The sequence below is a fragment of the Neoarius graeffei genome, chromosome 7 (assembly GCF_027579695.1).
Source record: "Neoarius graeffei isolate fNeoGra1 chromosome 7, fNeoGra1.pri, whole genome shotgun sequence".
NCBI lineage: Eukaryota > Metazoa > Chordata > Actinopteri > Siluriformes > Ariidae > Neoarius > Neoarius graeffei.
The window spans coordinates 22,097,235-22,112,014 of record NC_083575.1 but is presented as its reverse complement, the minus strand read 5'-3'; the positions used below and the strand labels follow the sequence as shown (position 1 = coordinate 22,112,014).

General features: G+C 41.5%; 1 protein-coding gene across 1 annotated transcript in view; it reads left to right on the top strand.

Moving 5' to 3' along the window:
- The first annotated feature begins 278 nt into the window (after nt 1-278).
- Nucleotides 279-14,780, top strand: part of gclc (glutamate-cysteine ligase, catalytic subunit) — a 32,153-nt gene continuing 17,651 nt past the window's right edge. The window contains exons 1-3 of the mRNA XM_060925405.1: nt 279-777; nt 2,895-3,007; nt 11,834-12,016. Of these exons, the coding sequence (XP_060781388.1) occupies nt 628-777; nt 2,895-3,007; nt 11,834-12,016 (446 nt within the window). The 5' untranslated portion in view covers nt 279-627. The remainder of the gene's footprint in view (nt 778-2,894; nt 3,008-11,833; nt 12,017-14,780) is intronic.

The window sequence follows — 14,780 nt, the reverse complement described above, 5'->3', positions numbered from 1 at the left end:
AATAATGAATTGAATTACTGAAGAAGAGCAAAATGTTGTGTGCTTGTATCGCTACTATATAATACACTCATTTCCGGTTATTTTTTCCAGAAAATAATTTTAAATAAAATGTAGGGTTTTTTGTTTGCTTGTTTTTTATTTTTGCAACGTCATGATGAGCGTGATGAAACGCCAGCGCGAGCGCCGTTGTCTTAGTAACAACGGCCGACGTTCATTGGCCCGTCTCAGAAAAACGCGCGGAGAATTGCTGAGTCATATGATGACGCACGTCAGTCCGAAGCAGTCACGTGGGCTCTATTAATGTTGCGTCTCGTGCAGGGGAAACCGTCCTCAAACTGCACACAGGTTCTGGGCGCGCGAGGATAGCGGTGTGTTCGCAGGGATTCCGCGGTAACCGTGCATGAGTCACACCGGTTTGAGAGATTTGTTTTTCTTCGCTAGTATTTTACGTACCGTAAGCTCGAGGTCTAACTGAGGAGGGACGCCGTTAAGGCCCCCCTCTCTCTCTCGGTTAGTAAACAGATAAAACTCGCTTCCTGTCCGCGGTTTGGCGTTAATTTGGTTCCGAACACAGCAGGTCGTGTCGCCGAGTCTCCTGTGTGTGGAAACTTTGAGCTGTTCGTGCTAATGGGCTTGCTGTCGCAAGGCTCCCCGCTTAACTGGACCGAGACCAAGAAATATGCCGACCACGTCAGGAAACACGGCATTGTGCAGTTCCTCAACATCTACAACAAAGTGAAAGACCGGCAGAAGGATGTGCTCAAATGGGGCGATGAGGTGAGTGAGGTGTTTATTCATCTCTCACAGGCTGCTAAAACTCGTGATGCTCTTCACAAACCTTGCGCCTTTGGCTCTCTGACATGCAGCTACACTTGGAGACGTAACCCGGAAACAGCGCTGCACGCTTTGATAACATTATCCTTTCTTAACAAAAGAGCAACGTGAGCTTCGTGCCAAATCGGCGACTGAAACCCAATCGGGTCTCTGCTCCCTACACTAGTGCACTAGATACGGGCTGGAGGGTTTGCGCGTGCGCCCTAACTAGTGTACTGCAGTCCGGAGTGGGAGCCTTGTGAGGACCGAGCCCGTGCAGCAGGTGTAGACTTCACCACAAACGATTATATAAAATATGTAGTACACCAGTGTAACACTTACACACCGGAAGTAGCGTCATTTTACCTTGTGGTCTTCCCCCCAATTTATTTAAATCCCCTAATTGCCAAGTCTGATTTTTCTGCTTTTAAGGAAAGACAGAAGTTTGATTATGAAAATCGTTTTTTTTTAATAACTTTTTTTTTTTGTAGTAATGTCTTCAGTATTGCAGCAGTAAAATGTTAACTCAGCCAAAGGATGCTTATTTCACAGGTTTTTCCACTCAGGACTACATTATCTGAAACAAGCAAATTTTTGAAGAGAGCTTTAGTTTAAACTCTACCAACTTTTCTCAGTCACTAATTAAATGTTTGTACTTTTGAATTAAAAAAAAAAAACTATAAAGAAGCGCAATAAAAAAGGAAACAAAGTCAATGTTTGTTGTGATGACCAAAAAAAGATGCTTAAAAGTAATCATTATAATACTCTACGGCTGTAACGATTCAATTCGTGATGTTCGGTTCACAATTTGATTTTTCCACTATTTAAAAAAAAAAAAAATGGTTAATAAGTGAACAGAATTTTATTACCAGAAATGTACTTTTGTTTTTCCCCCCTATTCATCAACTTATGACTTTCCTTTTTCTCATCTCATCTCATTATCTGTAGCCGCTTTATCCTGTTCTACAGGGTCGCAGGCAAGCTGGAGCCTATCCCAGCTGACTACGGGCGAAAGGCGGGGTACACCCTGGACAAGTCGCCAGGTCATCACAGGGCTGACACATAGACACAGACAACCATTCACACCCACATTCACACCTACGGTCAATTTAGAGTCACCAGTTAACCTAACCTGCATGTCTTTGGACTGTGGGGGAAACCGGAGCACCCGGAGGAAACCCACGCGGACACGGGGAGAACACGCAAACTCCACACAGAAAGGCCCTCGCCAGCCACGGGGCTCGTACCCGGACCTTCTTGCTGTGAGGCAACAGTGCTAACCACTACACCACCGTGCCGCCCAGCTCTGGTAATTTCTTGTTAAATCTATTTGCGCTCAATCACAAATGAGTGCACAGACTTCTTAATTAAACAATACGGAAGAGTTTTCTTAAGTTTTTTTTTTTTTTTTTCCCCTTGAGCGGCTTCACAATAAAAAGCGTGTTCTGCTTGTGATAACATCAAAAGATTAGATTTTTGGTTTTGATGATTTTATTTGTTTATTTTGCTTGTTTACTTTAATGCATTGCATTCTTACAGTAGCCAAACACAGCAAAGTGCAAGAATGATGTCCACAGCATGTAGCTTTTACTGAACTAGCTCATTTTAGCAAACATGGGACATGGTTCAGTTGAGCCGTGTGAGGAGTAACATAGGCATGATATGCACACTGGAATGTTGTTGGTTTTAGATTAATCCTCTGGTCAGACAGTCGACTCGCTGTCGAGATCATAGAGGGACCGTGAAGGAGAACACAGTGGTGTCCACGATTGGTCATTTTAAAATGTTTTGCGTCAGGATGCCTCTGTAGTAGATTTTAAAGAAAACATTGATTTATTTAAGTGTCAATAGTAGGTGTAGAATACGCTGCCTTGAAATGAAATGTGAACTTAAAAGCCTTACTGTTTTGGGAGAAAAGAACATCCCTGTTCAAGCATCGCACATTTTATCCAAGCCAGAGTTTACTGGTTAATTAAATTGTTATGCAGCACGTTGTAACAGGAACACCAATCATCCCCAGTTGATTGCTAGGATAATTCCACATTGTCTTTTATTCACAGTTCCTGTTTTTTGTTCTGCAGGTGGAGTATATGTTGGTGGAACTGGATGCAAAAAATGAAAGGGCTTGTCTGGTTCTGAATGCAGACAAAGTGTTGGATATACTGCAAGAAAAGGGGGAAAAGGTCAACCCCAAGTGAGTCACTACTCACCTTTTGTTATGCAGAACTGTAGCTCGTGTACTCGTTTCACCTGAGCTAATATATAGTACAATATAATATACAGTGGTGCTTGAAAGTTGGTGAACCCTTTAGAATTTTCTATATTTCTGCATAAATATGACCTAAAACATCATCAGATTTTCACACAAGTCCTAAAAGTAGATAAAGAGAACCCAGTTAAACAAGATAAAAATATTCTACTTGGTCATTTATTTATTGAGGAAAATGATCCAATATTACATATCTGTGAGTGGCAAAAGTATGTGAACCTCTAGGATTAGCAGTTAATTTGAAGGTGAGATTAGAGTCAGGTGTTTTCAATCAATGGGATGGCAATCAGGTGTTTTATTTAAAGAACAGGGATCTATCAAAGTCTGATCTTCACAACACACGTTTGTGGAAGTGTATCATGGCACGAACAAAGGAGATTTCTGAGAACCTCAGAGAAAGCGTTGTTGATGCTCATCAGGCTGGAAAAGGTTACAAAACCATCTCTAAAGAGTTTGGACTCCACCAATCCACAGTCAGACAGATTGTGTACAAATGGAGGAAATTCAAGACCATTGTTACCCTCCCCAGGAGTGGTCGACCAACAAACATCACTCCAAGAGCAAGGCGTAAAATAGTCGGCGATGTCACAAAGGACGAATTTCATAATTATAATTACAAAGCATCTCTTTATGGATTTGATAATGGATGTGAAGTTTAGATTTGCGCCATTTTCTTTTAGTCTTTCTACATTCTCTCTCTAGTAGTTTAACAGCCGGGTACTGCTTCCATGGTGCTTTCTGCTTATCATTGACTCTTTTGATTTTGAATGGAGCAATATCATCCATGATTTGGGTCATATTTAAATTAAAAATTTCCAGTAAATCATCTACAGAGTCTGACATTTTGGTTGAGTTCTGAGAGAGAGCTTGCTCAAAGAGAGCACGTGTGTTGTCTTTTATGACTCTCCTACCCATAGTCGTTGAGCTGTTCTGAATGTGAGGAGACATAGAAACATCAGAGAAAACACAGAAATGATCAGATAAGGCCAGGTCAACAACAGTAGTAGAAACAGTAAGACCCTTTGCGATAACGAGGTCAAGGGTATGACCACGAGAGTGGGTCGGCCCCTGTACATGTTGTACTAGGTCGAAGTTGTCAATAAGTGCAAGTAGTTCTTTGGCATGAGTGTTTTCAGTATTATCTACATGCAAGTTAAAATCCCCAGATATAATAAGACAGTCAAACTCTAAGCAAATGACTGACAACAGTTCACCAAACTCTTCAAGAAAGACTTTGGCTGAATGTCTCAGAGGCCTATAAATAGTTAATAATATGTTAGGAGAGCATGTAACAAGTGCACATAAGTGTTCAAAGGATGTAAAATCACCAAGTGAGGACTGTTTACATTGAAAAGAGACTTTGAATATATTTGCAATCCCTCCACCTTTCCCTTGTCGGGTAACATTCAAAAAATTAAAATTTGGGGGAGCTGCTTCAATAAGGGTGGTAGCACTATTTGCTTGATCCAGCCAAGTTTCAGTTAGAAGCAAAAAATCAAGATTGTGTTTGCAGATAAGATCATTAATTAAAAATGACTTGTTTAAGTGATCGAACGTTCAGAAGAGCTAGCTTTACAGAAAGTCTAGAAGTAATATCTGCTTGTGCACGCTGATATTGTTTTAAAACAGGAAGGAGATTAGATTGGTTCACCCCCTGGGTTAAATGTGCTCTGTTTCCTATTTCTTAACACAGGAATAGAGAATGGCATAGGCATATTGGGTCCCAGCTGGTTTTCAAAACTACACCCATTTGCAGGGACCCCAGAGTACATCAAACAAGGCTTTCTAAATGTTCCATTTGGTTTGAGGGTGAAGGGATTGGAGATGACGTGTATCTTTTTAGATGGTGAGCCAGCTGAAAGTCCTGGGTGAACACATGGGTTTGAACTTCACAATGGATGTGAAGTTTAGATTTGTGCCATTTTCTTTCAGTCTTTCTACATTCTCTCTCTAGCAGTTTAACAGCCGGGTAATGCTTCCATGGTGCTTTCTGCTTATCATTGACTCTTTTGATTTTGAATGGAGCAATATCATCCATAATTTGGGTCATATTTAAATTAAAAATTTCCAGTAAATCATCTACAGAGTCTGACATTTGGGTTGAGTTCTGAGAGAGAGCTTGCTCAAAGAGAGCACGTGTGTTGTCTTTGGCTACGTTTACATTACGTCGAATCAGCGGATCATCAGATTAATGTTCTTAAAACGATTCGCGTTTACACTAAAACCGTTAGCCGTGCACATAGCAACGCCAATACGCGGATACGCTCGGCTCCGCAGGCATCCTGCGCTCCAAATCACTCCGCCCTGAACAGCGAGTGCCCTCTGGAGGGTGCGCACTCCGGCCCTGCGCAGCTCACACAGCGCGCGAGTGAAGTGAACAAGCCACGATTCGGGACTGAGCCGCTGTGTGTGTGATCCCAGCGCAGATCACTTATTACTTGCAAGTGGAAGGATGGCAAGCCTAAAGACAATCATAACTACACAATGGGCAGTATTTGCATCAGTATTTGCAGTATTTTCATACTTTTATACTCTTTAATGAAAGGTGATACAAGGCGGAAGTCCGCGCCGTTTTTCAGCAGTCGCGTCACATGACCAACGCCAGCGAATCAGGAAGGTGGATGTCACAGTGATGTTGTCCAATGACGACGCCAGCTAGAGCTCAGCACAGCGTATTCGCGTATTCTGAATGTTTACACAGCACCGGACCAGATACGATCTAGATTGAATACGTGGACGCTGGCGGATTCCCGTTTCCTGGCTTTTCCAGGGGGTTTAATGTAAACGGACAGTGCATCCGCGAAGAAAACGAGACAGATATGGTCTAATGTAAACGTAGCCTTTTATGACTCTCCTACCCATAGTCGTTGAGCTGTTCTGAATGTGAGGAGACATAGAAACATTCATAAAGCAAGACAGTCTTTCTTCTCCAATATCATAAACAGGAATATGAACAATGCCCGTGTGCTATTTTCAACAGTAGAGAAGCTAACTAATCCCCCACCACAATTAGCACCTGAATTTCTCTGTTAATAAATGCAGTGAGTTTGCATCCTTCTTCAAAGGTAAAATTGATAAAATACGGCAGAATATTGCTCATAATATATCTCAGCTGCAAAAAATTGAAAAACTGCAATCACCAATGACACAGATAACTTTAAGACGATGTCAGAATTTTGTTTGATTACGAGACTCTTGAAAAAACTGTACAAAATCCAGTTCCTCAACATCTGAATTGGACATTCTGCCCACCAACTTTAAGTCTGTTCTTTATCTTATAATTACAGATGTGCTTCAAATTATAAACACATCCCTAGAGACTGGCGTTGTTCCTGTGTCCCTGAAAAAAGCCGTTGTAAAGCCCCTACTAAAAAAAAAAATCTGGATCCTTCAGTATTAAATAACTACAGGCCAATATCAAATTTACCATTCATCGGGAAAATCCTTGAAAAAATTGTCTTCAATCAATTAACTGCCTTCTTGATATCAAACAGCCGTTTTGATCATTTTCAGTCAGGTTTTCGTGCCAGTCATAGCACTGAAACGGCGCTGATTAAAGTTATAAATGACATACGTCTTAATACTGATGCAGGCAAAACATCGGTCCTGGTATTACTGGACCTCAGTGCAGCTTTTGATACTGTTGATCACAACATACTGCTATATCGACTTGAACACTGGGTTGGATTGATTGGTCAAGTTATCAATTGGTTAAATTCACACTTAGAAGCTTCTTTGTTACCATGGGAAATTGTTCCTCAACGTCAATGTCCTTGACCTGTGGTGTCCCCCAGGGGTCGATTCTTGGACCATTACTTTTCAACCTTTATATGCTCCCACTTGGGCAAATTATCAATAACAATTCAATTTTGTATCACTGCTATGCAGATGACACCCAAATTTATTTTGCTTTATCACCTAATGATTATGCCCCCTTGAATATGTCTACCAGTGTATCGATCAAATCAACAACTGGATGTCACAATTTTCTTCAGCTGAACTCAGATGGAACAGAAGTAATTCTATTTGGGGGGAAAAAAGATGAAAGACTCAGAATTACCAGTATTCTTGACACAAAAGGGATTAAAACAAAAGAAATGGTTAAAAATCTTGGTGTTTTCATTGACAGCAAGCTAAACTTTGAGAGGCATATGAAAGCAATCACTAAAACGGCATTTTATCACCTAAAAAACATTTCCAAACTATGAGGACTTATGTCAAAAAGTGATCTGGAAAAACTTATCCATGCCTTCATCTTTAGTAGGGTTGATTACTGCAATGGCCTTTTCACAGGCCTGCCAAAAAAGACCATCAAACGACTTCAGCTGGTTCAAAATGCAGCGGCGAGGGTTCTCACACGAACAAAAAGAACAGAGCACATTACTCCAATTCTAAGGTCCCTTCACTGGCTTCCAGTAAGCTACAGAATTGACTTTAAAGCATTGTTGCTGGTGTACAAATCTCTAAATGGTACAGGGCCCAATTACCTCTCTGATATGTTGCAGCGGCCTAACCCAATCAGATCTACCAGATCGCAGCAGCAAAATTTACTGGTAAAACCTGTTGTTAAAACAAAGTGTGGTGAAGCAGCTTTTAGCTACTATGCAGTGCAGCTATGGAACCAACTGCCAGAGGACATCAAAAATGCTCCTGCTGTCGGCAGCTTCAAATCTAGACTAAAGACCAAGCTGTTTTCAGATGCTTTCTGTTAAATAATTAATATTGTCTTTACATGTTTTATAATCTGTACTTTTACAGTTTCTGCATGTTTCAAATTTTACTTAACTTTATTCTATTTTATTCTGCTTTTTTTTTTCTCCCCCTATTTGGACTTCTATTTTATTTTATTTCTACTATTGTTTAATTATTATATTTTTCCCATTTATTTTATGTAATTTTATTCTCTATTGTTTACTGTTTTGCTTTTACTTCTGTAAAGCACATTGAACTGCCACTGTGTATGAAATGTGCTATATAAATAAACTTGCCTTGCCCAGGGTAACTTCTAAGCAACTGAAGGCCTCCCTCGCATTGGCTAATGTTCATGAGTCCACCATCAGGAGAACACTGAACAACAGTGGTATGCATGGCAGTAGGGCTGTGCGATATATCGAATATACTCAATATATCGCAAAAATTCTGTGTGCGATACATAAAATTATTATATCGTAACTATCGAATATTTTATGGTCATCTTCCGACTTGTGTTTGTTTCGTGTTTGTTTAAAACCTTTTCCGGTGGTTTTCTGTCCCTCAGGCAGTAACGTGAGAGGCTGCCTAAGGGTAAAGAAAACAATAACGTCGCGCACTCGCCAACCAATCCCGGGCGACATCTCGGTGCTGAAAGGAACTTCCGGGAAGATTTTCTAGTTTCAGTTGTGTTGCCAGATTGAGCGGTTTTAAGTGCATTTTGGCGGGTTTTGAACATATTTTGAGCTGGAAAACGTTAGCAGTATCTGGCAACACTGCCGGCGGGAAGATTTCCTGGTTCCGGTTTACAGCGCTGACTCAGTTCGTGCAATCGCTGGTGTTGCGTAGGCTACCGTGTAAGCTCTGGCAATTTCAGCGACAAATTACTTCCTAAAAGAACTAGTAAGGGGTCAGTCATCTGGCATTTTTTGGATATCACGAGGAGGATGTGGAACAGCAAATGCCAGTTTGTAAAGTGTGCAAAAAAAACCCCCTGTCATCACGAACATAGTGCTGCTGACTTTCATCACCTGAAACTCACCCGGTACAGTATGCAGAGTCTCTTAAACTCCGAACTACTTGCCCACGAGCTAAAACCCCCACAAGCTAAACAAACGACCATAGCGGCCTCGTTCTCCAAAGCCCCCCCACATGAGAAAACGAGTCAGAGATGGAGAGCTATAACGGATGCGATCACTAACTTCATTGCCGAAGACATGATCCCAGTTAGTATAGTGGAAAAATGAGGCTTCCAAAAATTACTAAACACACTCGGTCCCAAATATGAGTTGCCTGGTCGCAGACATTTTACAGAGAAGGCAATACCGGAATTCTACACATCTGAGAGGCAGAGCCAGAAAACATTCAGTTCAAAAGTGTGCAAAGAGAAAAATTATGTTTTGCAGATCTCTCTCTTCTCTCCCTCAATCTCTCTCTATTGTGAATGTTCCAGTGGTTCTCAGTAGTCAGGTTAATAGCTTGGAGATCAATTTTTTTAAATAATTTAATGAATGAGCACTTTTCTTATTTAGGCTAAATGTCTTTCTCAGTGTTGAGCTGCACTTTACTGATTTGAGCTCTGAGCAGCTCTGTATTGTATTGTCCCTTTGTTTCAATTTTCAAGATTGTTTTTGCATTTTGTGCCACATCTTTGTTGAATAAAAATAGTCTTATTTCAACTCGATTGTGATTAATCACCAACATGAAAATTTAAAATGTGTTGTTGAAAACCACCTGTCAAGTTAACCAAGAATGTTATTTAATCTGCAGGGATTGTAGTGAAAACAGTAAAGAGTAAAAATTAGATTTCATGGGGTCCTTTAGAGGAGATTTAAATATATCGAGATGTATATCGTGAAATGGAGAAAATGTATCGGGATATTCATTTTTCCCCATATCGCACAGCCCTACATGGCAGGGTTGCAAGGAGAAAGCCACTGCTCTCCAAAGAGAACATTGCTGCTCGTCTGCAGTTTGCTAAAGATCACGTGGACAAGCCAGAAGGCTATTGGAAAAATGTTTTGTGGACGGATGAGACCAAAATAAAACTTTTTGGTTTAAATGAGAAGCGTTATGGTTGGAGAAAGGAAAAACACTGCATTCCAGCATAGGAACCTTATCCCATCTGTGAAACATGGTGGTGGTAGTATCATGGTTTGGGCCTGTTTTGCTGCATCTGGGCCAGGATGGCTTGCCATCATTGATGGAACAATGAATTCTGAATTATACCAGCGAATTCTAAAGGAAAATGTCAGGACATCTGTCCATGAACCTGAATCTCAAGAGAAGATGGGTCATGCAGCAAGACACTGACCCTAAGCACACAAGTCGTTCTACCAAAGAATGGTTAAAGAAGAATAAAGTTAATGTTTTGGAATGGCCAAGTCAAAGTCCTGACCTTAATCCAATCAAAACGTTGTGGAAAGACCTGAAGCGAGCAGCTCATGTGAGGAAACCCACCAACATCCCAGAGTTGAAGCTGTTCTGTATGGAGGAACGGGCTAAAATTCCTCCAAGCCGGTGTGCAGGACTGATCAACAGTTTCCGCAAACGTTTAGTTGCAGTTATTGCTGCACAAGGGGGTCACACCAGATACTGAAAGCAAAGGTTCACATACTTTTGCCACTCAGATATGTAATATTGGATCATTTTCCTCAATAAATAAATGACCAAGTATAATATTTTTGTCTCCTTTGTTTAACGGAGTTCTCTTTATCTACTTTTAGGACTTGTGTGAAAATCTGATGTTTTAGGTCACATTTATGCAGAAATGTGTATATATAGAAAATTCTAAAGGGTTCACAAACTTTCAAGCACCACTGTCAAACATTTTACCCAGAATTCAACTTTGCAGTCAGAACCTTTAAGCAAAAGGTATTCAAACAATAATTCAACATCTTATGGCATATCTGTCTTTTGAAATGCCTGTCCAATAATAATCATCTTTGGTTTTTTACTGTATGATTAATTGTTTTGCAAATCGTTAGGCACTTGAAGTGCTGTGCATTATTTTTTTTTTAATAAGCATTCTATGTTAATATATGAAACTTTGCGTGTGTGTTGGGGGGGACAGCCCATACTTATGTGACTTGTTTGCACAAATTGTCATACTTGCTGAGCCTTGTGTATGTGGGGAGGTTTGTAGCCCAACCCAAACTGATACAAGGAAAATACGAGTGTATAGTTGAACAGCTGGAAAGCCTTGGCTTTCGTTTCTCTTTCTTGGATGAATATAACAAAGGACAACTAACAAGCATGATACTAGAATAGAATGCCTTTGTCACTATACACATGTACAATGAGATTAAAGCATCTCCAATAACAGTGCAAACAGCGTGTAGAGAGCGAGAGAGAGGAAGGGGGGAGGAGAAAAAAGGGGGGGGTGTAAGGGGGGGTAAGGTGCACAGTCTGAGGTGTATGTGTTGTGTTCCACATTATGGAGTGAGGTATTGCACAGACAGTCACCATTATAAATTATTGCACGAGAGTCACATTATAAGATAAAATATTACACATTATGAAGCATTGCAAGATAAGGTAAGGTGCACAGTCCTGAGGTGAATGTGTTGCGTTTCACATTGAGTGTGGTATTGCACATTATAAAAGTATTGCATCGAGAGTCATCTTATAAAGTACAGCACATTATAAATTAGTAAAATAAATAGACTATAAAGTCAGAGCATATCCAAATTCAGGGCGGTTATGGCTTTTGGAAAGAAGCTGTTTTTTAATTTGTCCTGATGCACCTGTAGCGCCTCCCTGAGGGCAACAGATCAAAGCCAGGGTGGGAGCTGTTACTACATGTAAACAGCCCTTACTTCAATTTGAGTACATGTTTAACCTGCCAGGTTAATCTGACACACTCTTGCGCACATGCAAATGCTCCACATTTGGGTCTGTTTCGCATTGATCAACAGTAGAGAGCCATGATGACTTATGCCCACATGCAAGTACTGTATGTGATATGCTGAAAAATGTTCCTTGAATTGCCAGGTTGTTTGGGTGTGGTGGATTTTTTTTTTTTTTTTTTTTTTTTAATATTTTAAATACAATGATTTGCAGCCATCCAACTCTGTGGAGGCCAGAGTATGCCGGCTACATGATTGAGGGCACTCCAGGACAGCCTTATGGCGGGACAATGTCAGAGTTCAACACCGTAGAAGACAACATGGGCAAACGGAGGAGGGAGGCATCCTCTGTCCTCAACAAGGACGAGACTATCTGCACTATCACGGCATTCCCCAGGTAGCATGAAACCGACCACACAGACTACACACTGCAACAACAACTCTGGGTCATTTGCATTGGCCAGCAGTGATGCATGAATTCTTCAGGATGTTCAGTTTGGCTGTTGTGTGATGTGTATGACCGAATAATAATAAGTCATCAGGAGATGACGTGTCCCCTCGGCCCCAAACCACGCTTTTGAAAGTTTTCCAAAGTTGAATTGGTTGCCATGGAAATACAGAAAAAAATAAAAATAGGACATCCGAAGATGTCAAAAGGCACAAGTCCTCTAGGCATTTAACATAACTGTCAGGTTTTGTGAAAAAATTCCTAATAGTTGAGTTGTGCTCCAGAAACTAAAATGCTTACAGACAGCCGGACAGAGCGATAGCTATAGACCCTTTTCAGTCACGTGACCTTCGTAAACGCGACCGCCATTTTGGACATGTAGTGGACTTCGGCTCGAATCAGTTTGAATGTGAGGAAGGCGACAAACGAAAAACATAAAAGAAAAAGGAGCGAGATACAGAAAACACCTTCACTATCCAGCGACGTAGGGCATTTACAGGGCGAGCAGAGGGAGAGGTATTTGCAAAAATTGAGGTTAGCAGGCTTAGAGAACGACGTTTACCTGCTTCCACCAGGATTGTTCACTGACGTACGGAAGTACACGAAGCCCTCGTCTTTACCTGACTTCGGCCCACATGATCTGTATACCTATGTCATTAAAAACCCATCGCCATACACATACACGCCAATGTCCGAGGTCCCGGAGCGCGCTCCGGCTTGCTCCAGGAGTGCTCCGGCCGAGGTTACGGAGCGCGCTCCGGCTTGCTCCGGAGCAAGCCGCTTAATTTGAGGGCAACCTCGGCCGGAGTGTGCTCCGGGAGCAAGCCGGCGCGCGCTGCTTAATTTGAGGGGAACCTCGACCCGAGCACTCCGGGAGCAAGCCGGCGCGCGCTGCTTAATTTGAGGGGAGCCTCGGCCGGAGCACTCCGGGAGCTCGGACGTCGGCTCCGGCAGCTATTTATACTGGATCCGGTGTAAATAGCTGCCGGATCATAATTACAGTAAACTAGTAAATCCAGTAAAGGAAAAACTTGAGACTGAAAGGTTTTAACAGTCATCCTAATGACTGAACGTATACATTGCTACAGTAACATACCAGCTACTTGTTGACATTAGCTAGTCAACAATAGCTACTACAGAAGAACAAAGAGGTTACAATGGGTTATTTTAGCCTATTTGGTTACACACTCGCCGCCACAGAATGTTAACAGCAATGTAATGCTTTTTCTGGCTAATTTTATTCGTCTTACCTCCAACAAAGTGGTCACTACACAAGCGCTGGTATGCCGAGGGCTGCCAATCTGTTAATGGCCGCTATCCATCTTCTCCGTCGGGATCCGATGAAATGATAACCCTTGCCTTGTTTGTTGATGGTTACTACATCCAGGTGCACAACAATATAGTGGCATGATGGAAGTCTTGCTGAAAGTAAAAACTTTCTTTGCTGCCGTTCCTCAATGTTGGCTGTGGTAAACTACTGGTAGTACATGTCCAAAATGGCGGCCGCGTATGTCGTGACGTCACGTGAAAAGGGTCCATATCCCTCTGCATTATATGCCGGCGGATAAAAAAATAATAATCATGGCTGAGAACACTAATCCAGTGTTAATCAGATTTCTGTTGCCATCTGAATGCTGCAAAATGTATCTAGATAGTCAACCTTGACCCCAGAGAGCATAATTTATATGGCATGCATAGTAATAAGATTTTTTTTTGGTTTGAGTTTGGTCACAGAATATCTGAACTAGGCTTGTCGTGATATTCGATATACCGACTTATCGTACGGTAAATGAACGTTTACACGCTGTACATCTACATAGGGAAGTTGCCAGAGTATTAGCTCAGCCCGTTGACTGAATAAAACACTGCGCTGTTTTCTGGCGTCTCACCCGGCTCTCTGTCAGGCGGGGCCTCCCAGCATGCAACAGTTATCCAGCCAAGGTATCCACTGAATGGGGAAGAGGCAACACGTTGCTCCGTTGTACTACGTTATCTCGTTCTAATTGTTCTTAGTTTTATCCAAATGACAGCTGGCAATACGTTGTTACTTTGCACTTTTTGTTTATCTGGGTACTAATCTTTGAGAAACTGGATTGGCAGAATGTTGCCTGTGAAGAAAAGAATTGTCTTTTTATTACCCTGTGCCAAGTTAATATTTACTCAGTGCAATTTTTAAGAGCCAAAAGGGGTGTTCACACGGCACACATTTGCACCGATGTATTTTGTTGCGATATATCTTACACCGGTGTAAATTTTGCAGAGCGTTCACACGTCACAAACCTGCTTACTAGAGAGAAGCGTGTTAGCACCGGTGCAACCCCACTCGCGTTCACACGGCAGTTTTTGCGACCGTGCTATATGATAGTAATAATGCGGAAATGAAATATGTGCATGCGTGAAAATGTACTTCCTTTTCCTGGTTGTCATGGCATCACCAAGCGCCGGGAAAACAACGTGGATGAAGACGCGCAGTTCTGTTCAAGTTCAAGATTACTTTATTTGTCCCATCAATGGGCAATTTAGTTTACAGCTCAGTCTCCATCAGACAGCAATAAATTAAAAATAATTAAGAGAACACAAGACATATACACATACATCCAATATACACACATCCAGTCAAACATCACACCCTACCCTGACAGTGATAGCCAGCATTTAATAAATCAAGTTCTCATTGGTGTACTCTATCCCTACCATCTTATTTAATAATCTA